Raw genomic sequence first — 27,424 nt, forward strand, 5'->3', positions numbered from 1 at the left:
CTGCATACTAGCGCTTCCCAACTTTAGCCAGCATTTAATGAATACTAGAGCTTACCAACTTTATTAATCTATCTGGGTGGTTTGGTTTTTAGATTATAAAAAAATCAGTTATTTTGTTACCCTGCCATAACTCTTTCTTCAATGACAAGGTTATGATTCATGGACAGATTATAAACTCACACAACACAGATTATTCTCAGCAACAGCCACCAGCTTTTAAGAAAACATCTACCGAACACAAGATCTTTTAGAGAAATAGCCACTGCAGCTGCCAGTTAACAATGAAAAGCTCATGAGACATGGTGCTAAGTGAGATAAGAGGAATAGAAAGTGTAGCACACAAAGTCTACAGTAAACTCTGAGTCTGTCCTGAGTACAGTGGTGCATCAGAGAGACAGAAAAAGGCCTAGAAATAGGAATAAAGGGAAGGCAGAAAATAAATTTCCTATTCAGAGACTGAAAAAAGCACAGAGTTTATCTTGGGAAAGAAAACCCCAGTGATGTAACAAGAGGATTCGGGCACAGTGTCATTTATTCGTACATAACCAGTTATTCTAAAACCAAAACCATTTCTCTCTTCACAGCATACTGTTACTCAACCAAAAAGAGGGTGCTGGAACACTGGGAATAAAGATGAACAATGGCCTATCAAACTTCATAATCAACAGGGGAATGAAATGTTATTGCAGTGAACACTATCAACCAGAGGCCAAAGAATATCATTAGTGGCTATTCTATATTGGTTTTCCCCTCTAGGTCAAATTTGCAAATTTAGCCGAGACTTATGTAAAAACTTGCCGTGATAATTCCTTCTACCCGGCATTTATACCCCAAATCTAACAGTAATGACCTATCTTAGTACTGGTGATGGCTTGCTTTATATCAACACAAGATACTAACAGGGCTTCCCTGGTAGCGCATGGTTAAGAGTCCGCCTGCCGATGCAGGGGACGCGGGTTTATGCCCCGGTTCGGGAGGATCCCACATGGCGCGGAGCGGCTGGGCCTGTGAGCCATGGCCGCTGAGCCTGCGTGTACGGAGCCTGTGCTCCGCAACGGGAGAGGCCACAACAGTGAGAGGCCCGCGTACCGCCAAAAAAAAAAAAAAAAGATACAGTTTTTGAAAAGGGCTATGAACCTATACTGATGTGGAGGACTCCTTCAAGAAGGTGACGCCCCCGGGACTTCCCTGCTGGTCCAGTGGATAAGACTCTCCATTCCCAATGCAGGGAGCCCAGGTCTGATCCCTGGTCAGGGACCTAGATCCCACATGCCGCAATGAAGATCCTGTGTGCCTCAACTAAGACCCAGCGCAGCTAAATATATAAATATTAAAAAAAAAAAAAAAAAGAAGAAGAAGAAGAAGGTGACGCCTGACTTGAAGGAAGGGGTAGGGGGCAGAGAGAGAGGGAAGAGCCCATGCAAGGGTTCAGAAGAGGGGAAGAGCCCAGCCTGCAAGAACAACTGGAAGGAGGCCGCATGCCTGAGGCCCAGGGGAAAACAGAAGGGGATGCTGGCTGGCCTGGCAGAGGCCAGACCAAGCAGGGCCTGTGGGTTGCAGTGAAGGGATTTGGATTTTCAATGGGCTACGAGGCCCTTAAGTGATCTGCCTCCCCAACTCCCTCCCAAGCCCTCAGCAGCTGACTTCTGCTGCTACACTCGCCTTACTCAAGCTCCACCAGTCCCCCTGACCCCCTGTTTTTCTTGGAACCCTCCAGGACCTTCTCCTGCCACAGCCTTTGGATTCTCTGTTCCTTCTGCCCAAGGTTCATCCACATATCCACATGGCTCACACCTTCACACCCTGCAAGTCTTGTTCAGAGACCTCCTTCTCACCCTATCTTAAATTGTACCCCTTCAACTTAATCCTTCTCCAGACCACCCATCACCAACTACCGTATATATATTTCACTTTTTTTTTTTTTTTTTTGCGGTACACAGGCCTCTCACTGTTGTGGCCTCTCCCGTTGCGGAGCACAGGCCCCGGACGCGCAGGCTCAGCGGCCATGGCTCACGGGCCCAGCCACTCCACGGCATGTGGGATCTTCACGGACCGGGGCACAAACCCGTGTCCCCGGCATCGGCAGGCAGACTCTCAACCACTGCACCACCAGGGAAGCCCTATATTTCACTTTTTTAAAAGTTGTTGCCTCTCGCCCACAAAAATAGAAACTCTGTGAGGACAGCTCTAGAACATTTGCTGTTTTTCTGAAAATTAGAATACCTAGCTCAAAGTAGGTGCTCAATTAATACGCATTGTATCAATGAATCAATGACTGAACACAAAGAAACAGACACCAATGAAGTGTGTTATGAGGGAGAAACTATCTACTTTAGATTTTAAAGCTATATTTTGAAACCTCACTTCCTCAGCTTATGATTACCTATACCCCTGAGGATTTCACATAAGGAGGTAGGCTACAGGCCCCACTGGCCTCCAGCTTCTACCTCAGCCACTGCTAATTCAACATCCATATTACTACCATGGCAACCTTTCAGAGCCCACCCTCTGGACAAAGTACAAACCTCTTTTCAGGATGACTTCCCTCCTGGTGCATGGAGAGCTCTACCTCCTGCCCTCCAGCACTCCCCTTCCAGGACTGCAGCGAAGTTCCAGGCTCCCCCACCCCCTAAATACACCCCCCCCACCCCCCCACACCGGACGGACGCAGAGGCTGCTCCCATACCACACCAGCTAACTCCTCCTTCGTGGCTTAACAAAAGCTCCAACTCTCCCCTTCACCGCCTCCAGGAAGCCTTCCCTGCCTGACCACTGCTTCCCCACTCTGAGCTCTGACTTTACTCTCCCTCAAGTTGCTGAGATCGCTGATTTTGGGGGCTCACACTCCCACCCATCCAAGGCCTCACAGGTCTTGCTAGGAAGTTTTGATTTTCTTCTAAGCACCATGGGAGGCTTCTAAAGGCTACATAACTGCCCACTTACTTGGGTAACACCTCCCCATCAGCCCTGTCTAGACACTTTAAGAAAAAGACATACAAAATTCTTCTTCCTTCCCACACTCAACTGATAACCTCCTATGTTCTCTTTTACGTCACAGAAATGACAGGAAAGAACTCCCTACCTTATCTTCCCACAATTCCACATCCCTACCTGCAACTGATCCACGTGCTCCTCCTCTCATTACAACAGAATAAAGTCTCTGATTCAACCCAGAACTGACCCATCCACCTGGGCTGTGATCCCATGGCCTTTTCCCATCACAAGGTATTATCCTCGTGATTATCCATTTTCTCACATGTGATCGATTACCTTTCACTCCTGGATCATTTCCAGTGGCAGACAAATGTGCCCTGATACTATCCAAAATAAATAACATGAAACAAAATGAAACAAAACACACCTTCCCTTTATTGCCTTTATCTATGCCCCCATCCTGCTTTTAACTCATTTCTCCACTCTCTTTAAAGCAAAACCCTCTCAAGACCTGCCCCCACTTGCCCTCTCCACTTCAGCTCTGGTCATATAGCTCCCCTCCAACCAGGCATCTGCCTCCCTGACTCTCCTGATTAAGGTCACTAACAACCTCCACACTGCCACAGCCAGAGATCAATTCCCTGGCTTGGCTTTACTCTACTTCACAGCAGCATGGGACACGGGCCATCACTCCTCACTTACTGTGTTTCTTCTCTGGAATCCTACACCACCACACTCACCTGGTTTCCCTCCCCCCTCACTGGTGATTCCTCACCCCTCCTGCTGATTCCCCCTCACCCACGCACCCCCTTAATGAGGGCTCAGCCACTGGCTCCCTTCTTTTCTTTACTGACACTCACACCTGAGAGGAACTCACCTGTCCCCCAGCTTTCCATGCCCTCTGTACAGTGATGACACAGACTCACCCAGTGGCTCCAACCCAGGCTGCTCCACCAGCTCCAGGCCCTATATTCAACTGCTGCATGAGGATACACAGTGTGGCCAAAAACAGAGCTCCTGACCCTGAGACTCCTGATTTTCCACCATTCCTCAGCTCATTAGATGGTACCACTCAGCTGCTCAAGCCTCAGATTCCAATCCTTACTTCTCTCCCTCATCCACATTCAATTCTTCACTAAATCATCAACTCCAGGGTGCAGAGAAAAAGAAACCCTCGTACACTGTTGGTGGGAATGTAAATTGATACAGCCACTATGGAGAACAGAATGGAGGTTCCTTAAAAAACTAAAAACAGAACTACCATATGACCCAGCAATCCCACTCCTACGCATATACCCAGAGAAAACCATAATTCCAAGAGATACATGCACCCCAATGTTCACTGCAGCACTATTTACAATAGCCAAGACATGGAAGGAACCTAAATGTCCATCAACACATGAATGGATGAAGAAGATGTAGTACATATATACTATGGAATAATATTAGCCATAAAAAGGAACGAAACTGGGTCATTTGCAAAGAGGTGGATGGACCTAGAGTCTGTCATATGGAGCAAAGTAAGTCAGAAAGAGGAAAACAAATATCGTATATTAACGCATATGTGTGGAATCTAGAAAAATGGTACAGATGATCTTATTTGCAAGGCAGAAACAGAGACACAGACATAGAGAATGAACGTATGGATACCAAGGGGAAAAGGGAGGGGGGTGGGATGAATTGGCAGACTAGGATTGACATATATACACTACTATGTATAAAATAGATAACTAATAAGAACCTACTGTAGAGCACAGAGAACTTCACTTAGTGCTCTGTGGTGACCTAAATAGGAAGGAAATGCAAAACAGGGGACATGTATACGTATGGCTGATTCACTCTGCTGTACAGCAGAAACTGACACAACAATGTAAAGCAACTACACTCCAATAAAAAAAAAAAATCAACTCCACCTCCAAAATACATCCTTAAGAGGACAGCCTTTCTGCCTTGCCAGCACCATCAGCGGGCTCTAGCCACTATCACCTCTCACCTAGTTGACTGGTCCCTATACCCTCTCTCCAATCCATCCACCATCCAACAGCCAGTGGTCTTTACACATCACAAATGAGATCAGGCCACTCCCTGCTGAAGCTACTACCCCCCAGTAGGCTCTCATCACACTTCAGATAAACCCAAATTCCTGACCTTGGCCTCTGTTATCTGATCTTTGTTAGCCTCATCTCCCTCTACTCTGCTCCATGCCCACCTCAGAGGCTGCATACTTGCTTTTTCCTTCTGCCTGGAACCCTCTTTCGCCTTCTTCCACATGATCCAGTGGCCACTTCCTTCTCACCATTCCCATCTCAGTTCAAATGTTAAAGCTCAGATAAGCCATCCCTGATCATGTTAGCTTGAACTCCCCCTCCTCCACCGCCAACTCATTAGCCTACTTTACTGACTTTACAGCACGCAATGTCCTTCAAAAATGTTTGTGTATTTATTGTGTCTCGCTTCACTAAAAGGCAGGGGCTCTTTCTAACTTGTGTCACTCTATCCCAACACCCACAAGAGAACCTGGCACTTAGTGGGTAACTCCATCAACACTTGCTAACCAACTGCCGGACAGGACTGTGCCTTCTTGTTTGCAGTTATACCCTTGGACTCTAACCCCACAAGAGGCACAGAGAATGTGCCTGTCAAATGTCTGTGGGATGAAAACAAATGAACAAAGGCAAAACAGCCAGAGGATTCTCAAGGCAGGAATCATGGCTGGACAAAATATCCTGAGGCCTGCTGAAGGACAGAGTCTGGACCTTGACAGAAACTGAAACGACCAAGCTGCAAGTATACAGTAAGTGCCCAAGGTAGTTACATGGGTGTCCCTGATCAGGTATGAATTGCCCTAAGTCCAAATCCTGTAACTGAAGACTCGAAACTGGCCTAGAGTGGGATTACAGAGAATGATGGCTACATACTACCATTAGTAGGGAAAAAATTAGTGAAATTATTAGCAGAATCTTTCCAATGAATATGTATTAAGTTCAATAACAATTTTTTTCCATTGAAACATATCTGTCTATATAGTTTCCAAAGAGAACAAGGTCAGTTAAATGGAGAACTGCTTCTAATTTAAATGGAAATTTCCTAGAACTGAAAGGCAATTCTTAAAATTCCCTCATCAGGCAGAAAACCCCGTGACTACCACCACACATACATAAAATCATAAAATAGTAGCCTCAGTTATTTCTGACCCATTTCCCAACTTAGTGAGGATGACTTTTTTCTGGTGGCTGCAATTTATCTTTCTTGCCCAGAAAAAGAGCTTTGTAAAACATTCTAAGAAACACAAACTACAGGCTTCCGGGAGAGGAGCAAGTGCAACTCTGTACAAGCAGGGGAAAGTCAATCCCCACACTAGGCTTCCCTCTGCAAGTCAAGAGACTGACTAAAGGAGGAAACAAGCAATGTCAACCCCCCCCCCTTCTCATTTTCACTAGAGTCTGTGAAAGCTGGGAGCTTGGGTTCGTTTGCTATGCTCTGATATCCTGAGCACACTGAGGTGTCCTCTCACTGCCTACAAATTGCCTGCAAAAGGAAAACTAGCATTTCACTTCCTGCTGCTCCCGAGAGTCCTGGCAAACCACTTGATTAGAGGCATGCTCGTGTCACCGCATTTTCATGATTGACAAAAATAATAAAATTAGCAAGTAACGTTTATTGAACAGTTGCTCTGCCAGACATTATACAAAAGGCTGAAACCGTATTATACCATTTCATCCTCCCAGTCACTATGAGGTACTACTGTACTACGATTCCCATTGCACAGGTAAGTCAACTGAGGCTTAGCAAAGCTATGTAAATCTTTCTCAAGTTACTCACCTACTAGAGCTGAGATCTGAACCCAGGTTTGTTTAATTCCAGAACTGTAGTTCTCAGTATAGCCTGTATTTAAAGTTATCTTTTGCAAACTTACAAAATGGAACCCGGTTTTCTGCATAACACCTACTAGGGTTACAAGACAGACACTTAGGGAAGCTGATTTAAAGCAGTGATTATCAAACACCAAAATACACACTGAGCTCCAAAAAGTCCACAAGGAAATGTGAAAAATGAGGACAATGCAATGAGTCCTTCCCAAACTTAAACTTTCTTCAAATTTAAAGGATTGTTCTTTATTCTAAAACAATGGCCCTCACACTTCTATGATGATAAGAATTATATGTTATAATGTCTAATTATATACATTATAAAACGCTAGCAACCCTTTGTTTGGTCCCCAATTTATTTCAGAAACTTTCTGGTTTGAAATATAAAAGCCTGGGACCACTGGTTAAATGCAATCTTTGTTTTTGTTTTTTTTTTTTAAACTGCCTCACTGGAGTTCAGGATTGTGGAAAACATCTGTATAACCTGGGATGGGAATATTTTCTGTTTTTAAGATTATGAGTCTAATTGATAATGAACTATTACTTTCTCCTTGCCAGAAGCTTACATATAAGAGAAAAAGTATTTGATGTTAGCAAGGTCTTTATCACAAAGAGGAACAAGAATACTGCATCCAGTTTTATGTTATAAATGCCTGAAATGCAAAAATCATTCTTCTCCTTCTTCTGCTCATTTATAATAATCCCTGCTGTACAAGATGAATATAAATGTAATCTTCTGCCTTCCTCTCAAAAGTACAGTAACTCCAACTGTTAAGTCTACTAACAGGCTTCTTTTTCTTCTTAGAACTTCAATGAAAAAATACTTTAATAATCAGAGGAGCACATTTATTAAAAATACTGCCATAAACTTTGAATATCAATGTGATTAAAAGCAATCTTGCACTGAAATGCTATTTAAACAGTGGAATTTCACTTCTTTTTTTTAAAGGATTTTTTTTAATGGTACAAATCCCAGATGATTGTGTTTGCTATCCACTGCAACTTTAGCTTTCATTTAAATCTTTTTTTTAAAAGCCAATTACTTCTAATGCAAACTGTGCATACTTCCCCTCCTCCTCAAAAAAAGAGATTTTATGAAAGAACTGCTAAATACAGCATACAGACTGCTGTAAAGCACACCAAAGAAAGGGTTCTTCATCTCTTTACTTAAAAAAAAAAAGAAAAAAAAAATTTTTTTTTTTTTAAGTCAGTATTTCTAGCCAAAGAGAAGGAAAACAAAGGTCACAGCAACCTGTTCCGGCTCATGAAAAGCAGGTGCACATTCTGGAATGAGCTCAGCACAGCAGAGGGTAAAGCATGTGAGCTGTGGAGTTAGGCAGATATGGGTTCCAGGGTCTCTTACATGCTTTGTGTCCTTGGTGAGGTAATCTCACTTCTCTGGGCCTCTGTTTCCTCATCTGTAAAATGGGGATAATGCTAATACCTAGATCATACGACAGCTGTGAAGAATACATAAGGTAAAACCTATGCTGACACAGAGTAAAAGTTCTCACTGAACTTGAGCTGTCCACATACATGTAGGAATATCGCGAGATGTGGCCAGGAGGAAGCAGGATGTTGTTATAAGGGAAAAATCAGACCGCATAACATGTAGGTCATACTCAATAACGAGGCATAAATTCCCCATGCTTCCCTCCTGAGATCAGAGTTCATAAGAACCAATCAAAACTGTAAATGGAGTACATTCAGCTTGGAAGCCCCTTGCTACTACAGGAAACGTGCATGGTTTCCTTTACTGAGAAGCCTTGTAGGTTGAAGAATTCAGCATGGACTGTGCCAGGTGTGACACTTCCCAGCAAGCACAAAATCAAAGATGAGAGATCAAAGGATTCAGTATGCCCTCTTTATAAATCAAAATGTAGATGTGTTTCCTGGAGAATCTGCCTTGTAAGTCAAGTTCCAAGGCCTCCAACAGGGCTTCAGCTTCTCTAATCCAACTCAAGGGCAGAAATTCTCAAGAATCTGTGTCAGGTACCCTTTTGAAGAAAATCCCATGAAAGTTCTAGATTCCTTCTCCTGAGGATTTACATACTATACAGGAGCTTAAGAGAAGCCAAGCCCCATCCTCACAGTCAAAGGCTCTGGGAAGCTGGGACAGTAACAGCTCTGTTGATGTTCTATATTTGCATTGCCCAGAAACAGGTATATGCCCTAGAAAAGTGGCAGGGAATGAAAAAAGTGACAAAAATAGGAACTTTCTTACACAAAACCTTATACTCTCACATGTATCTCCTTCTAGCTCAACATTATTTCTTCAATGTTGAATTAACTTTGGGTTTAATAGTGGTTTTTACTATTTTGAAGATTCTCCCCCTCAAAACAGAAAGTTCGAGTAGTAGAATCACATTCTGCAGAAAGAATGGCCCTTCATTAACCAAGAAACCCATTAAAACAGGGATGGCAAACTTTTTCTGTAGAGTCAGATGGTGAATTTAGGCCTTAGTGGGATGTATGGTCTCAGTCGCACCTAACTCAGCCCCATGGTTCACTGCATGGAGAAAGCAGCCACAGACAGTCAGTAGATGAAGGGCTGTGGCTACGTTCCAATGCAACTTTACTCATGGACTCTGACAGCTGAATTTTACATATTTTCCCACAGGTCATGAACTAATCGTCTTCTTTCAAAAGTTTTTATTTCAACCATTCAACAATGTAAAAAGCATTCTCAGCTAGAGTGCAGCTTGCGGTAAAATGCTACGGAGCCACACTCAGGGGAAAGAATCGTTCCTTAGGAGTGTCTCTCTAGGTCTACCGGGGCTCTCACTCCTGGGTTGGCGCCACTTTACAGGTAGGAAGTTACAAACAGGAACTGTCAGCAAGGACACTGACTACTGCAGCCCTAGCACTCATCCAGGGAGTGTCAAGTGTGGGTGATCTGCAACCAAATCATCCGAATGCTCTCCTTAAATATATGCTAATGCGATTCTGATGCAGTCAACTTGGATCGCACTGACTCCTGTCTGAGGCTTAGTTTCAGTCTCTACTTGAGATGTCGGCCGACTGCAAGCCCTGCCACCTGCAGAACCCTTACACACTCATGGAGGGGATCACAAATGGCAGCCGGGCTTGACTCAAAAGAAGGCGCAGAGTACAGGAAGGCTCCATTTTGCAGGAGACAAGCTTAAGTCCATGCAAGCACAAAAAAGAAAACCAAAAGAAAAATGATGTCTGGGACATGTGGGGAGTTCAGCAGAGATGAAACAAGATTGGGCAGGGACTCATTAGCTGTTTAAGCTGTAGGAAAGATATAAGGAGGCTCATTAAAATCCTGTCTCTAATTTTGTACATTTCAAATTGTCCAAAGGAAAAGTTGGGGGGAAAAACATAAGGGAAACCCTAGAGAAAAACAGAAGAGCTCTTTACTTCAGAGAGAAAGTTTTATGTCTATAACATAGTTACTTTAATAGTCTTTGGCACCAATACCTAATTTGTTTTCAGTTAACTCACTATGAACATTTTTTTTTTCCCTAGGAAAGAAAAAGGTGGTATTGTTATGTTGACTCAGTCCGTGTTGACTGAGGCTACCCATCTTCCTAGTCTTTTTTTTTTTTTAACCAGCTGCCTGTAGATGCCAACCAACCTGTCTTCCATCTTGCCCTAGGCTCAACTATGTCCCTGTTATTTTGACAGGGAGGTCAACTGTCATCAAGTGTGGATATCCTCTAGGTTGCCATCCTACTCCCTTGCCTAAGTATCAGAGATAAGAGAGGTGGTGTCCTGTCTGCACTCTTTCTGGAAAGTGTAAATGGAGTGCTAAACTCAGGACAGAGACACAGGAAATGCTGAAAGACAGTCCCTGGCCTCCCCTGGGGCCAGAAAGTGCATCTCGCCACAGAACAGGTACCTTTTTTTTGAGTCACAACACAATGGAAAATTGGTCATTTGAACTCTTCAGTCTTCCTAGTAGCCCAGTTCATTCATTTTGGGGGCAAATATTCACTGAACACAAACAATGTGCAGGAGCTCAATATATCTTGGTCAATAAGAAGCCTGTCCTCTGGGAGCTTGCACTCTAATAAAAGAGCCATCACATAACACACACTTTCAAATGGTGATAGAGTGTTTGGAGGAAGGAAGAGTACTGGGTTTGTTGATGTTGTATAAGAAGTGGGCACAAGAGAAGTTAGGAATGACTTCCCAAAGAAAACGTCGTATTTCCACTGCTGACTCCCACAATAACACTTTACATTTTGTTTCAACTTGCTGTGAAGTTAAGGCATTTAATGTATTTATTTTTTAAGGCTCCCTACATTTTCAGGTACTAATATGGAAACCTTAGTCAGTTACTCATACCAATTAATTTCATCTAAACATTACTTTGTTAAATCTACAATTTCAAAAATCACCTTTAAATAAAGGTATTTTTCTTCTGAGTTTAGTCTTTGAAAAAGTTAAAACTGTATTATCAATCTTTTTCCACTAAAACCAAATGTGCCATCAAATAATATTACAAATTACAGAGTAAAACAAGGTAATAAAAATGTGAGGATGCAGATAAAAAATAGGCTGCCCTCTGAAAGATAGCTTAAATTTTATCTTAACATTTACCTACTTGAGCTAATAGGAAAACGGGGATGACATATTAGCTAAACCACTAATAATCTCACTTCCATCTAAATCTATAGTTCCGACCTCTCCCACAGCATTAACCTTTGGGCAGTCTCACATGAGGAAACTGGCCAAAATAAGCTACAGGAGCAAAAAGAAAAAAGGGCAGAGATCCTAGCTTAGCAGTTTTGAATTTTGGGGGTAGAGATATGTGAAGAATCCTTGAGAATCCAAGAGAAGCTGGGAACACTTGCCCTGAAAGTGGACATACATACTATTTTGCATACAATTTCACGGGAACTATGACCCCCTGAAGCCCATTCAAGCCCCAGGTTAAAAACCTCTGACCTTGACAAATACCAAATTAGGAGATCAGGTCTAAGATTACCAGCATTTAAAAGAGTTGAAAGGAATTAGTATGTGTAAAGTCATTTTCCATAATCTAATTTAATGTCAACCGTTATTAACAACCAAGGGAAGTAGGTGTTATCGTCTCCTTTTACAAAGGGGAAAGCTAGATTCTGAAAGGTAAAATGCAATATTAAGCAACTTAATCTTACACCCAGGTTTCCAACTCTCAGATGCACAACTGTGAACTGGAGAATTCGAAACGTCTGGCCAGTATTCCTCAATATCCTCCAAGATGAGGAGTTTCTGACTGAGTGCTTCATTCACATTATCAATTTATCTACATATTTCTTTCCAATTTAACTTTGTTGACAAGAGGAATTAGTATAAATTTAATTCCAAAACACGTTTTCTTGGTAGTAGATAATCTCAACCAAAGACAAAGGATAACTGTCTAATAATTTGATAATTTAAAAATGTATCTTCATTTCTTAAACAGCCTGACATGAACTATTTGTTAGAAAAACAAAGGCCCACTGTGTTAGGTGCTGAACATCCTTATGCTTGGATTTTTAAACTGTCCCAGAAAATCCACAAAGTCACAAATGAATCAAGAACTGACTGAGTTAAAAACTTCAGTCTCTACTCAAAACAGGCAGGCAGAGTTTCAGCCATCCTGGCTGCTTCAGCATCCTCTGAATGGTTAGAGCAGCCTACACAAAAATGGCACCTCTAACAGTCACAAATAATTTGATAGGTCAGAAGCACACACAACCAAATAATCTATGATGCCTTTGTGCCTGAATAAAGTAATTAAGAGGTCCTAGATCTTCTTGGTAAAATCCACTCATGACTATGTCCCAACTGAAAATAATAAATACAGCAAAAAGTGGGTCCAGGCAACTAAATTTGGTTGGGTCTCAATCCAGACCAAGTTGCCCAGTGAAACGCTAATACACTTACTCATCCTCTATAGGGGAATTACCAATAATTAGCACCCGTATTCACACAGATTTAGAAACCCTTTATGGGAAATGCATCCACACCCAGAGAAAGAAACTAAGAACAGGAGCAGGTCAGGTCCTCTACAGCTCTACTCCAACTGCTTCCTATGAGTTACCACCTAGTGATTTTAATTTTTTTAAGCCCAGGCGGGCTGCCAATTCAACACTAAAACCGGACTAACAACTGATTTTTCCTATTGCAACATTGCCAGCAAGTCCTGTGCTTTCCCTCTCTTTCCTTTGGTCTCAAACAGCAATTCTCATTCTCAGAAATCTACTACTTTGCTCTCTAATCTGTTCCAATTGGAAGCTCTCAGAGAGCTGCCACTGGTATTACTCTTCCTCCTAGTGCCAAGAGGCCAACAAATGGCCAGTTCAAAGAAACCAAAACAGTGAACGTGGAGGCAACACAGGCACTAAAAACAAGAAGTAACTGCGGAGACAGAATAACAATGGGCCAACTCTGGACCTTAAAATATTCCACTTGCCAAAGTTGTACCTATTCTTGGGCCCCTGACAATAACTATACCAAAATACATGGTCACGCTGAGAATTAAAATTGCACTGGGAATATAAACTCAGTATTTTGGATACCAAAAACTCACTCAAGTCCTTGTCCGTACTGCTACTGAAGGAATCGCTTGAACTGAACCTAAAATTGACTGGGCTTCAGAAGTCCTTTCTGACCACAGTGTGCCAAGGCCTAGCAGAGGCATTAGCCAGCAAAGGCGACTATTCACAGAAAAAGAAAATCTGAAGTAAAGGTCTGACAGTTCCTAGATACCTGAACTTTCATTTGGAGGCACACTTTTAACTACAGTTATTTCCCTAGAGTACCCCTCTACCAGTTTTATTAAAAACTGACCAATAACTAGACTCTGGTTTCACTAGCTAAGAGCACTAAAGGCTTGTTTCACCATATAAAATTCTTCACCCCCACCGCCTCGCTGATTTTGGCAGCTCAAAAAAAAAAAAAGAAGTAGAAGAAAAAAAAAAATCCGACCAAGAGCTCCTCAGTTGTGATGATCCTTTTGATAAAACTCTAACTTAAATCCCATAGAAATAGGCTGCACAGGTAAAGTGTCACCTTTTTTAAAGTTCAAAATTCATTTTGATTGCCGGCAATAAGTTTCAGGTGGCAAGGTTTCCTTTTCAGAGCCCCCTAAAACATTCGTGGAAAAGCTTTCGGAAGCTGACAATTCCTCCACTCCTCTTGTTTCTCCATAAGGGGGTCAGACCCGAAGGGATCTGGGTTAAAATCACTGCTGCTCCCCAGCGCTCATCACGGAGCGCCGCTCAAACTGCACCCAGCCAGGCCTCCACTGAAGGGTTCCTGACGCTCCCCGTTACAGGAAGCCCCCGGAAACGGGATTTTCCAAACGCGCAGTCCTCCCCCTTCTTCCTCAGACAGCATCCTCGCGTGCGGGGGCGGAGCGGGTCAGGTGGGCTCGAGCTCCCGCCCTGGTTAGCCGGCCGGGGTACTTCCCCTAGCCTTAAACAAACTCCTTCAGGGGGCTGGACTCACCTTCGCGACAGAGCCCCATGACTTCGCGGTTTTTCCCAAACTCCTTGAAACTTTCGTCCAATTCCGTCCCTAGGAGATACACACACACAGGAGGAGGGGAGAGGCAGGTCAGTGGCCGCGAGTGTGACGCACGCTCACGCACGCACGGAGTAGGTGCGGGCACCTCCGCGTTCCCCAACCGAGCGATAGCATCTCTGACCCCCGAGGGGGGCGGGTCACGGGACGGGGGAGGGGAGAAGGGTCAGACGACGGGGGAGCGGGGGTGGGGGGGCGGAGCGGGGGGGAAGAGGAAGGCGTGGACACTCACCGTCTTTCCCAGGAAGTTTGGAAGCCTCGACCCACAGATTCCACGACTGTCCCAGCATCGCTTCGGGACTGGGCAGGGGCCGGCGCTCCCCGACGGTCGCCATTGCGGTGGCGGCCGAGGTGGAGGCGGCCCCGGGGCCGCCGTCCTCCGGCCGTAGGCGCCGCGGCGGCGGCGGCGGCTGCCGCTGGGGCTGCGGAGTCTGCTGTTGCTGCTGCTGCTGCTGCTGCTGCTGCCGGGCAGCCGCGGCCGCTGCTCCGCCCGCCGCCGCTCGGCGCGGCTCCCCCCTGACGTCATCTGCGGCCCGCTCCGACATTCTTTCCGCTCCTACAATGTAACAAAAAAAAGGGGGGAAAGAGTCGCGCGGGGGCCGCTTTTAAGGAGGCGCCGGGGAGTTCCGGCGGCGTGCGCGGCCCGCGGGCCGGGTGGGGCGCGCTGACAGCGCCCCCCAGCCGCCCAGCCCCCCAGCTCGTCTCCTCCCGGGCCACCCCCCGCCCCAGGCGCAAAGTCCGCTGCGCGGGTTCGCTTTCGCTTTCGACTCCGGCGCCCCTCGGGGGAGGGGACAAGCGCCGGCAACCCGCCACCGCGGCGCAGGATCCCCAGCCTGCCTCCGCCGCGGAGAGCCGGCGCGGAGGCCGGCGCCCCGAGCTGCCTCCGCCCCAGCCCCGCGCTCCGCCGCGGCGGGGAGGCCCAAGATGCACCCCCGGCCCTCGGGCTGCCCACCCTGAGGCCGCTTGCATCCCCGGGCCGGGCCCGGCGGCCCCGCTCCTCCCTTCCGTCCGCGCGTCCGTCCGAGCGGCGGCGCCCGGCCGGCTCCCTTAAGCGGAGGCGCCTCCCGCCGCCTCCTCCCCCTCGCCGGTCCCACCCTCTCAGCTCGCTCCGGCGAAGTTTGCGCGTCAAGCCCCCGGAGTGGAGCCAGGGCGAAGTCGGAAACGCAGCCACCTATGGAGAAGCCGGCCGGCTGGCCCCGGAGCACCAGCGGGCGGCGTCGCCGTAGGGCCTTCCCGCCCGGGGTCCCACCTGGGGCGCAGGGGCCGGTTCAGGGAGCAGTTGGATCTCCGCTCGCGGGCGGCCGCACGGCTGTCAAAAGCATGAATTGGAAACCGCCGCCGAGCGGAAGCCTGGCGTGGAGGAAACCACTGGCAGGCGAGGAAATGCGGCCCAGGTGCAGTCCCAGGTGTCGGCCCTAAGCCCACCACGGGAGGTCACAGCGTGCTCCCGGGGTATTTGAGCTCGTCCAGCAAAGAGGAGACCATGAAATCAGTGTAAAATGGAGTGGAGGAGAGAGAGACCGAGGCGAATCCATTTACCTGTTTTGGAGACACTACCCCAAATTTCTTTATTTCTCTTTCCAATGCTCCTAGAAGTGATTCATTCGCCCCGCACCGCCCCCCCCCCCCAAAATCTAGTTTAGTTTTAATTCAAGCCGTTGGTCTCCCTCTTTATGATTGTCTTTGCCTGGGCAGGGAGGGAACCTAAGGTTTAGGTGTAGGTACAGCATTCCTAGAAAATACTGTTTTCTGTTAGATATTGTTCACTAAATTAAGCATTGGCCCACACAACTTAGCACCCCTCCCCAATACACAGACTGCGCGCAAAGCTTTTGCTCAAGTGATGGGTAAAGATGATAAAATAAAGGGATACTTAATGAACTAAAGCACCTGAAATATTTGAAACTATAGCAGACCACATCAAGCACTTTCGATTAAGTGTTCTTATCATTACTCTTCCTTCAGACTGATGTGAAAATCTGCAGCCTGAGACATGAAACAATGATTTTAATCATCATGTTTCACATAGCAGTAATATCAGCACTCCTGAGGCACGTGTGTCATAGCTGCTTGCCTAGAGGTGCTTTCTTTAGGTGGGGAAAAAGCGGGCTTATTCCGGTTTTTTATCTAGAACATCTGGCGTCATAGAGGTGGCCAACTTCTCTGCTAAAGAAACAAAGTCCAACTCTCAGAAACATAAAAATGTTTAAAAAGAGTAAAAATAAGGAAATGTTATTGCAACCTAAACTCAATGCAGGGCTCCTGTAGAAAGTGCTTGTTTTGGGTTCAAAATTTAAAGGCTTTAGTGAAATAAAATAAAATAAAATATATATACACACATATATATTAATTTATTTTTTAAATGTTTAGAAATAAGTGCGTAATTTTTTCCTGGATTGCATGCAAACAAAAGTTCCCCAAAACTATGGATGCTTCCTGTCCTTATCTAAGAAGCAGAAAAAACAGAATAAACAAAAATGGTAGAAATGATTGGTAGGATTAAAAACCATATTTCTAAAGCTTTAACTTCCTACATAAGAGCATCAATGACAAAAAAAATGCATAGGTAAAACATAATTCCCTTAGTAATAAGGTTCCTAACTCTTAACCAAGGCCCTCAATCTTGGATGTCACCAATGCAGACCTTCAATTTTTCATCCAGATCACTGAAAAATCTGTAGAATTACAGAAATACATAAAAACACCTAACTTTTTAGTTTTCCGAGATTAAAGTGCACAATTTATGAATTGTTTTGAATTTTCTAATTCTACATTTAAGGGAAACAAAAATTTGAATTTTATGGCATTTGGAGCTGCCATTAAAAAGAAAAGCTTAGGGCCACCCAGCTATATAGGTAAAAAAGACAGCTTGCCTATTGAGTACAGCCCTTCTCTGATCCCTGAGAGTAGAGGGTGAGAATGAAAATAAGGGGAAGAATGGCAAACATGAAGTACAGTCCTACTTCCTCAAGACACTGCTTGATTTCCCCCTTTTTACATGTGAAAATACTTTGAAATTCACTAATATGACTTCAAGCTAATGGGGGTCAATATGGCAATTTATAATACTTCAACTTCTGTCATTATTCTTGTTTCATACTCCCCCCCCCATTTTTTGATTGGTTTAATAAAGAAAACACGACAGGGCTTAGAATAAAAAATACTAAACATCCTCTTAGTATTATGATAGTTATTAAGAGAAATTGTTACTAATAGCAGCTATCAATTATTGGGCACCTACTAGGTACCAAGCATTGCTGTAGGTACCTTTTTGCATTATCTCTATTAATATTCTCAGTTGTGTAGGGTAGGAGTTGTATTACTATTTACAGATAAGGAAAATGAGGGAGGGCTCTGGAGCCAGTCCCTGTGAATTTTTTCTGGGTTCATATACTGGGTCTTTCACTTACAAACTGTGTAACGTAAGCAAGTTACCTAATTTACTTGGATCTCAGTTTGCTAATCTGTAAAACAGAGATAAAGCCAGGTTTCTGAGGATTGCATAAAAAGATCCATGGAAAGTACAAAATAACACAAAACGAACACTATAAACAAGTATCTTATATCACACAGAGCAATTCAGATCTATTCTCATCTAAGAAATGTGTCACCAAGTTGAAGAAGATGCGAGCACCAAGAGAATGACAGGCAGTTCCTGGCCATCTCCCTACCAATTCTCTTCTGCTGCAGCCAATGCATTTTACTACATTCTCTTCACCCATGAGAAAGTCCTAACCCCTTCCAGAACGTGCAGTTTCTGATATCCATAGTTGGTTTGGGTTTCTCAACTGTTTGAATGAGTCACCAACAAAAGCCAAAACTGCTAGCTGAGAAAGTACAGTTGTCTGATACTCAAATCTGGGCAACATTTAAAAAGTGTTCTTATACAAAGGGCACTCTCTATAAACAAGAGTACGACAGAAACTCAAACACTTGGTTTTATAATAAAGAACCTGATGACTTCTTAACCTAAACCCCCTCCTCTGCACCCAAAAAATATTTTAAAACATGAACAATACAATTTACATTCATTTACTATAATTATTTTCATGTAATAGCGTTCCTTGTATGCTATCAATCAGTTCTCCTACCGGCGTACTTCTGATGATGTCCTATAGTTCTGAAGATCTTCAGCATTTGTCTGTACAGATAAATGATATGTTTTGTAAGGTTTGAGTAATGAGGATTCAATTTATCAAACCGTTCCTGCTCGCCTACCACATACCAGGCACTCTGCTAGGCACCAGAGTAAACACAACATCGTAATTTCACTGAGGATGTGAGAAGAATGAGAAGTAGGGGAAATTTTTTAATTTAATTTTAATCAAAATGCTCTTATGGAAAAAGCTGTCACCACCAATTAGACTGTATGTGGCTTAAGAACTAGGCCGTCAGAAGTGAAACGCTGCCAAGTTCTGAGTATTTCATCCCTTCCAGGGATGTATTTAAAAGGTGGCCTTACTTCACCATCCAAATTTAGGGATGTTCCCAGTAGGTGCCAGGGTAACAAGGTCTCTCTTTACAAAAAGGATTCTTTGCACAGCAGATTCACTTGTAAAATGCTTTGTTCAAAGGCCAAAGGCATCACTAAATACAAAACAAAACAACAGCAACAACAATAACAAAATCTTTAAATTCGGTTTAATGTAAAATGGCTAAAACTGTCCAAAACTTGCCTAAGATGCAAGACACCACACAACCAGCCTTTTTATTTGGAAAGAACCACCAGTCCCAATACAACATTTTAATAAACTTGAAAACCAGCAACTACAGTATATTTATGGGTGCAAATTACAGGGCTGATAACAGAGATTCTCCATTATCAACCCCAAAGGATTGCAGTCATTTGAGTAAAAGAAACTTGGAACCACTAAATTAGGAATGTGTTGCCTTGGGTTGCATTATCTCCTCCTAAAATTGGCTGTGCCTTTGTTCATATCCTCTCTCCCTCCTCTGACCACACCTATCTCTTTCCTTCTTTCTTCTGGAGACAGAGCCAGGGCTCTCTTCTGCATAAGGGGTATGGCAGGCAAGGCCCCTCTTTAACTGTGCTCCCTCTAGTGAAATACCTTACAGCCTGTTATAAATACATCAGTATTCCAGAAGGGGGAGAAGAGAAGAGTGGAAGAAATTTAACTCATCAGCTCGGTGGCTAGAATTGCTGACAATCAAATGCGAAATTAGGAATAATAAGGAGAGTTGCAAAAGTGGAGACTAAAAGATGAAGGTAATTATCTTTTTAAAGGCTTAACCTGTATGCATAGTCATTCTATAAACTGTGTCATTTGCCCAAAAGTTCAAAGCTTTGAATTTTTGGTTTGTTTTCTTAATCATATGTGTGTAGCTACAAATTCTCCCAAAGAATCATTCACCAGTAATAGCAAACCGCTTGAAAAGAGAGAAAATTTAACAATACACCTATAAAAAGGTATTAACATGTAACTTTAAACTGAATAAAGGCCCAAATGTTTCTAGGAATTTAATACCGGCCTGTAATTTTGAACGATTGACAAATTTCATTTAAAATCTTCATTTAAAGCCTTCAGGTTAAAGAGTTTTTTTAAAAAGAGAGAGAAAGGATTAAGTTATAGGAAAGGAATGGGAAAAATAGCTAAATGGACTAACATTTAGCTATAAAAAGCGGCTGACTGTATAGTCATAGTTCTAGCGCACTGCCTCAGATGCACTAAAATGCAAAGATTAAACACACTGTTAAAAATAATTCCCTATGTCACCTTTGTACCCATCAGCTTTCACTGAAGTGATGGTAAGTATTACCATCTTATGGGCCCAGCAGTTAAGAACAGGTGTTCTACAGCCAATATGCCCAGGCTGAATCCCAGTTCTACCACTTATTTACTGTATAACTCTGGGGAAATTTTGACTTCTCTGTGCCTGTTTCCTCATTTATAAAATGATGTGGGACTTCCCTGGTGGTGCAGTGGTTAAGAATCCGCCTGCCAATGCAGGGGACACGGGTTCGATCCCTTGTCCAGGAAGATCCCACATGCCACGGAGCAACTAAGCCTGTGCGCCACAACTACTGAGCCTGCACTCCAGAGCCCACGAGCCACAACTACAGAGCCCACGCACTGCTAGTACTGAATCCTGCGAGCTCTAGGGCCCGTGCTCCACAACAAGAGAAGCGACCGCAGTGAGAAGCCCGTGCACCGCAATGAAGAGTAGCCCCTGCTCGCCGCAACTAGAGAAAGCCCGTGCAGCAACAAAGACCCAACAAAGTCCAAATAAATAAATATGATGTAAAATAGGAGTATCTACTTTACGAGGAATATTAAAAAAGTTAATAGTGCAAAAGTACCCTACCCTAGAGCTATCATTACTATCACCATACCTATCACATAAGAAGCCCCAATTCTAATCTAGCCATGATATGCTAGCAGATCATTTTTGCAGGGTAAAGCATGGCATTAGTTTGTCAGTCCTTGCTCTAACACTTTCAGGGGCTCAGCACTGACCACTGAACTCAATAAAAACTTTTCTGCTAGCACTCCAGGCCCTCTCCAGGTGGCCCCAGGCTCAGCTCCACCGCATCTACAGTGTTCCCTCTTGCAGGTACCCTACAGTCCAGCCCAAATGACCAATTCATAGCTTTGAATATGCTCCCCCTCCAGATCCCAGCTCTCAAGCCTTTGTTCATACAGGCCACGCCATCTGTAATGCTTCCCCCCCCACTTGGCTGAAATCCTACTGTTCAGTTACGTTCCCCCTCAAGTTTCATTTCCTTAACAAAATCTTTCCTGATCTCACACTAACTTCATAGGAACTCATCCCCACTTCTACATCTAAATCTAAATTGGACTTCCTGGACTAGGGTTAAGAGTATATGCCCTGAAATCAAGGTGGCAATGAGATATATGCTTAGTCTCCCAAAGATTAACAGTTTGCATTCCAACATAAGGGTGTCATTTGGAACATGGAACCCACCTCCTCACAAACCATAAGATGTGCAGTGTCCAGGTCCCCAAGCTGGTCAGCAAAATGCCTTAGGGTTGAACTCTAGGACTAACAGTATAGGTGTGTTAGTACAAGAAGGAAGGAACAACACAGCTTTTTCTTCCCCCTTTCTGCAGCAAAGTTCCAGTCCTAAGTAAAGACACAGATCTAGCAAACACAATCCACCTAACTTTTCCACATTCTTTGTGTACACCCTGATCCAGGAACCCATCTGGGTTTGTACTGCTTCCCCAAAGGCAGACTGTTCCACAAAGGCTTGCAACCCCTTTCCACCTCTAAAACAAAACCTTCCATCTCTTGGTAAAGATAGATGGCATGCAGATTTTACTACATTTCACTAACATGTGAGTGAATGACTATGAATGAATACAGTTCCCTACCTTCAACCCCCAACCTAAACACATATTTTCTCATACAAAGGGCGAGACCTGAACCCAAATGACTCTCCAGATTTCAGGGTCCCTAAACCTTTCTTCCCAGAAACACACAGTTACTTCTCTCCCCAGGCCTCTCTGATTTTAAATGGCACCACCTATGACTCACAGCAAAGTTTTGACGTTTTATTTTAACCTATTCAAACCTCTCTTTTGACATAAAATCTGCAGGACCCAGAGACCATGATCTTCTCCACTTTCTACTGCATCCTCCTCTCCACCAAACTGCTCCAAGTGAAGGAACTGCAGGAGCCAAAACGGTGAATCAAAACAAAACCACTACTGGTAGGAAATCTATCTTTGCTGCTTTCTAGAGCTTCTTGCCTCCACTTCAGAAAACAGGGATCTTCACAAAACATTAGGATTTTTCCAAATGGTTTCTGGGGGAAGTGGCAGCACAGCAGCAAGCACAAGTGGATGATTAGAAGGCTGGAATCCAACTTACCAAGTATTTCTTACAAAACAGGGCCAAATAGATAAACTGGACTTCATCAAAATCATTAAACTTTTGTGCTTCAAAGGACACCCTGAAGGAAGTGAAAAGAACCCAGAGAATGGAGAAAATTTTTGCAAATCCAATATCTGATAAGGGACTTGTATCTAGAATGTATAAAGAGCTCTGACAACAACAACAACAAAAGACGAAGAATCCAATTTTTGCAATGGGCAAAGGATCTCGACAGACATTTCTCCAAAGGAGATAATACAAATGACCAACAAGCACATGAAAAGATGCTCAACATCATTTGTCATTAGAGAAATACAAATCAAAACCACAATGAGATACCACTCCACACCCACTAGGATGGCTAGTAAGGAAATAAAAACAAACAAAAACAGAAAATGACAAGTGTTGGTAAGGATGTGGAGGAGTAGGAATCCTTCTACATTGTTGATGGGAATGTAAAATGGTGCAGCCCCTGTGGAAAACAGTTTGACAGTCTTTTGAAAGGTTAAACAAACAATTACAATATGATCCAGCAATTCCACTTCTAGGTAGTACACTCAAAGAACTGAAAGCAGGGACTCAAAGAGATACTTGTATACCAATGTTCATAATGGCATTGTTCACAAAGCCAAAAGGTGGAAACAACCCAAGTGTCCATCAACTGAAGAATGGCTAAGTAAAATGTGGTATACCCAGCCACACAATAGAGTATTATTCACCCATTCAAAGGAATGAAGTACTGATACATGCTACAATATGGATGAACCTCAAAAACAAGCTAAGTAAAAGAAGCCAGACACAGAGGCCACATATTATATGATTTCATTTATGTGAAATATCCAAAATAGGCAAATTCACAGAAACAAAGCAGAGCAGCGGCTTCCAGGGTTTGGTGAGAGGGGAGGATGGAAAGTGACTGTTTAATGGAAACGATGTTTCCTTTGGGGGTGATAAAAATGGTTTAGACCTAGATAGACGTGTTGTCTGCACAACATTGTCAATACACTAAAAATGATTAAAGTGGTAAATTTGTGGCATTTAAATTATATCTCAATAAAGCTATTTTTTTAAAAGCCAACATTAAAATCTGGAAAATTTCACACAAAATTCCAGATTGACTTCTCTTGAAAAATCTTTATAATCTCACACCAGTGGCCACAAGCTCCCTCGTAACAACCATCAGTTGGAGCTGAAGCTGGTCCTGGAGCCCATTTCTGCTACTGCCTAACCATGGACCATAACAGGACACATTTTGTCTCTGCCTCAGTTAACTTCTCTGTAAAAGGAGGATCAAAACAGTATCTACCTCATCAGGTTGTTACAAGGAGTGAGTGAATTAATATGCTTAGAAGAGCGCCTGGCAAATAGTTAGGGCCCATTAAGTGTTAGCTACTTTTACATTTTATGATACCTCATTTTCTTCGTAATAGAGGTAAATGGCATTTGCTTTTCAATTTTTTTGCTCGTTTTTACAAATGAAAGTCTAGCATATAATGTAGCAATCCAAAAGAAAGAAGTAGAAAGACAGCCAAGATGTAAGTTTTTTTAAAGTGACATGCAAAATACTATGCATAATATGTGCCTGTTTTTGTGAAAATGTAATAATGATGATGACGATGAGTCTATTCACAGACAACAGTCTAGATAGCTTTGGACTTATGGGTACTAGGGAGGGAAGGAATGTAATTATTATGCTTTTTATTAGGGTTTATATAATGTTTAAATTTTTTTCCAGTTTTACTGAAATATAATTGACACATAAGATTGTGAATGTTTACGGTATACAATGTGATGATTTGAGATACTTGAGATAGATATACAGATATGGATATATATATATCTCAAAACAATTACCACGATAAGGTTAGTTGACATATCAATCACCTCACATAGTTATCTAATTTTTTTTAATAACACACACTTATAATCAGGAACTATAATAAGCATATTCTTTAAAAGATGAAGAAACTCTAAATTCATTTTGTTTGCGACTTCCATGAGGTTATCATAAAATTCCACGAGGTGAGCAGCAATAGCACAGATTGATAAAGCCAGAGGCCGCTTGCTTTGCTTGGAATCCCAGAGGCTGCGATTCCCAGAGCACCAACCTCTCTTCAGTTTCCTTCTTACTTAGGGAGTACACACTGCTATGTTTTACAGCTGCTAACAGAAGAGAGTCTAAACTGCTTGCCTGGCAGCCAACAACTTTCACTATCTGACTCAACATCCTTTTTTTCCAGTTTTATCATCCATCACGCCCCCTTACAAAGACTCCACTCCAGCTAAACAAGACATAAAATACACATCCTTCAAATACTTTTCCACATGCCATCCTTTTTTAAAAAAAAATTGAGGTAAAATTCACATAACATAGAATTCACCATTTTAAAGTATACAACTTAGTGACATTTAGTACACTACAATGTGGTGCAATCATCATCACTATTTTGTTCCAGAACATTTCATCACCCCGAAAGGAAACCCTGTACCTGTTAAGCAGTCACTCCCCATCTCCCATCCCTCTCACAGCCCCTAGAAACCACATCTGTTTTCTTTCTCAATAGATTTGCCTATTTTGGATATTTCACAATGTTGAAACCGTACAGTATGTGACCTCTTGCGTCTGGCTTCTTTCAGTTAGCCAGGTTTTCGAGGTTCACCCTTGTTGGAGCATATATCTGTAATTTTTTCTACTTTATGGCTGAATAAAATTTCACTGTGTGGATATGCCAGTTTGTTTATCCATTCATCAGGTGATGGACGTTTGGGTTCCTTCCACCTTTTTGCTACTGTGACTAGTTACATGCCATTATCTTTTCCCTTCCTTCAGCTTCATGTGCTAATCAAAATCAAGCTTTCGTGTGAGTTTCAAGTCAACACTGACCTTCCCCAACTTAGCCTGGCCCAAAGTCCTCACCTTTTTCTGACTTCCTTTATCACTTCTATACCCAAGGTAGCAAACTGTCACCACGTGGCAGAATCCCACCGACTTATTTAGGTGGACTCAAACTTTTCTTAAATTGCTAACTTTGAAAAAAATCAAGAAAAGTCATTAAAGTTACAATTTCAGTTCCCTTAAAATTCTGAAAGGTCTGGGTTATTTCAATAACCATAGTTTAACTGCTTTCACTGCTTTTACCCTTGCCCTCTATATCCTATCTCAATATAGTGGCCAGAGTGGTTTTATTAAAACAGAAGTCAAATCAATGTATTTACTTATTACATTTGCTACATCTATTTCTTCTTATTAAAAGGTAAGTGCCACAATGGCAGGGACTTTGATTTACTAATTAATTCCCAGTGCCTGGAAGAGCACAGCATATAAGTAGGCACTCCATTAATATCTGTTGAATGGATTTTGGGACTAGGATCAGCTGGCATTGAAAAGGTAAAAGCCCTTTGAGATTAGTCATGAATTTAACAGCTTCTCATAGTTCCACCTGGTCCACTTCATTCCTCCACGTGTCTAATCCCTGCAGTCTTGAGAGTTGCGATACTTCTTTACCCCCCTTGTCACTGGCTTCCTGGTATCCTACTATACTTGACTTTTCATCGGAACGGTATTCAAAAAGGGTAAGTCATAATTATAGTCTGTGAAAATCACCTCCTATTCTTCTCTTTTCCTCCTCAAGGATAATCCTTCTGCACGTAGCAGAAGCTCAGTAAACAGTTATGGACTAAAGAGGTCCTTTGGCATATTTCTGTCAAATGTTTCCTCTCTACCTTCACCTCCCACTCCCTCATATCCCACCACTGCCAGTTGCTGACCACCATCTAGGAAAGCCCTGCTTCTTGCTTCTCTGGCACTTTCCAGACATTCCACAGTGAATGCCATCCTTTGTGATGACTTTGATGATCACTGAAAGATACCTCTGCACTGCTGGCCTTTCAGCTTTGGGCTGGAAAATTTTAAGGGCCTATTTTGAAGGTGGAGACTTCAGAGCTGCCCAGTCCTGTTCTTCTAAACACCTTAACAAAACTGCTACATCCTTCTACAAGCTCCTGTTTCTGTTTGGTCACAGTCAAAATGTTATCTTTGCAGATGCATGTTCATGTTGTCCAAAATGTTTCCATCTTTGCTACAGATGCCTAAAACATGACTGAGGCATTGCATTTGTTGCCTAAATTTGTAAGTTGATCAATTTCAGAGGCTGAAACTCCTTTGGTCTTTCCTGTTTGGGTTCTGTTCAGTTTTATCCTTCAATGACTCATCTTAAACTGCATCTTAACTTGGAAGCCCCCCTCATTCCTTTCAAGAGTAGATGGGAGGATGCATCATTTTTTTTTTTTAATAAAAACACCTTCAGAAATTTTTCTTCTTTTTCACATTATATGAAACTTACCACCCTCCTCCCCAAATAGTAAATGAAAATAGTGAGTATGCAGCGAGGAACTCAATCAATGGTGACTGCTATTTTTGTAATGATCTGGGACTGCTCACGAGCAGAGCCAGCAGGCTGGGCAAAGGCACTGGGCACAGAAAGTGCACCTGAAGTTCTCCGGTCGGTTTTACAATTTCCTTACAATCTCCCCTGCCCTCAGCAGCTGGGTCTACATTGCTTGTAGAGAGAAGAAAACAGGAGCTTGGGAAAGTGGAACAGGACAAAAATGCAAGAGCACATCTTTAGACGACTTCACAGGAAAAGGTGAATATGGATTGGTGCGGGGGGTGGGTGGTGCAGGTTCCTATCTCCAAAGTATTCCAAAAATTTTAATGAATTTGGGGGAGGGAAGGTTATTTAGCAGATTTTATTTTGACAAACATCTAAAAATATTGTACTCTAAAATTCACTGTCATTTCATGTTAATAAGCTATTCAATGATCCAATGCTTAAAATTGGAGACCTTACTCAGATACCTTAAATTTAAAAAATTATCATCCTTTGGTAAAACTCAAACTCCATTATAATCAGAGGCACTGCAGCATTTACTCAGCTGTGCTATGTTGAAAGAACCAGTTACCTTTTCTTTGGAGGGCAGGCCAAAAATCCGGATCGATTTACCAGTGGATCTTCATCTGCTGTGATTGTAGAAGCTCCTTCTTCTTAATTTTGTTCAGACCTACAAAAAAAGGGGCAAAGCGATGAAACAATGTATAAAATTAATCAGAAATCTACAATCTCATTAGTTGCCAGGTGTCCCAAAATTATATGTGTTTAAAATGTCGAAGTGTTAAAATTCGAGTCACTTTACCAATTTTATAACAAATGCAATTCAATTTTTTTTACAATGAACTTAATTGG

The 27,424-nt window shown here is 42.9% G+C and overlaps 1 protein-coding gene across 3 annotated transcripts in view; it reads right to left on the reverse strand.

Annotated features, from left to right (window-relative positions):
* Positions 1–27,424, reverse strand: part of ATXN7 (ataxin 7) — a gene marked incomplete at its 3' end in the record, with an annotated part of 129,206 nt that overhangs the window by 74,531 nt on the left and 27,251 nt on the right. For all 3 annotated transcript variants that reach the window (XM_082848887.1, XM_082848885.1, XM_082848886.1), the window contains exons 2-4: positions 27,144–27,242; positions 14,557–14,880; positions 14,250–14,318 (exon numbers count right to left, since the gene is read on the reverse strand). In XM_082848887.1, coding sequence (XP_082705013.1) covers positions 14,250–14,318; positions 14,557–14,869 — 382 coding nt within the window. In that variant the 5' untranslated portion in view covers positions 14,870–14,880; positions 27,144–27,242. The remainder of the gene's footprint in view (positions 1–14,249; positions 14,319–14,556; positions 14,881–27,143; positions 27,243–27,424) is intronic.

Source organism: Leucopleurus acutus (assembly GCF_964270905.1).
Source record: "Leucopleurus acutus genome assembly, chromosome: 10".
Classification (NCBI taxonomy): domain Eukaryota; kingdom Metazoa; phylum Chordata; class Mammalia; order Artiodactyla; family Delphinidae; genus Leucopleurus; species Leucopleurus acutus.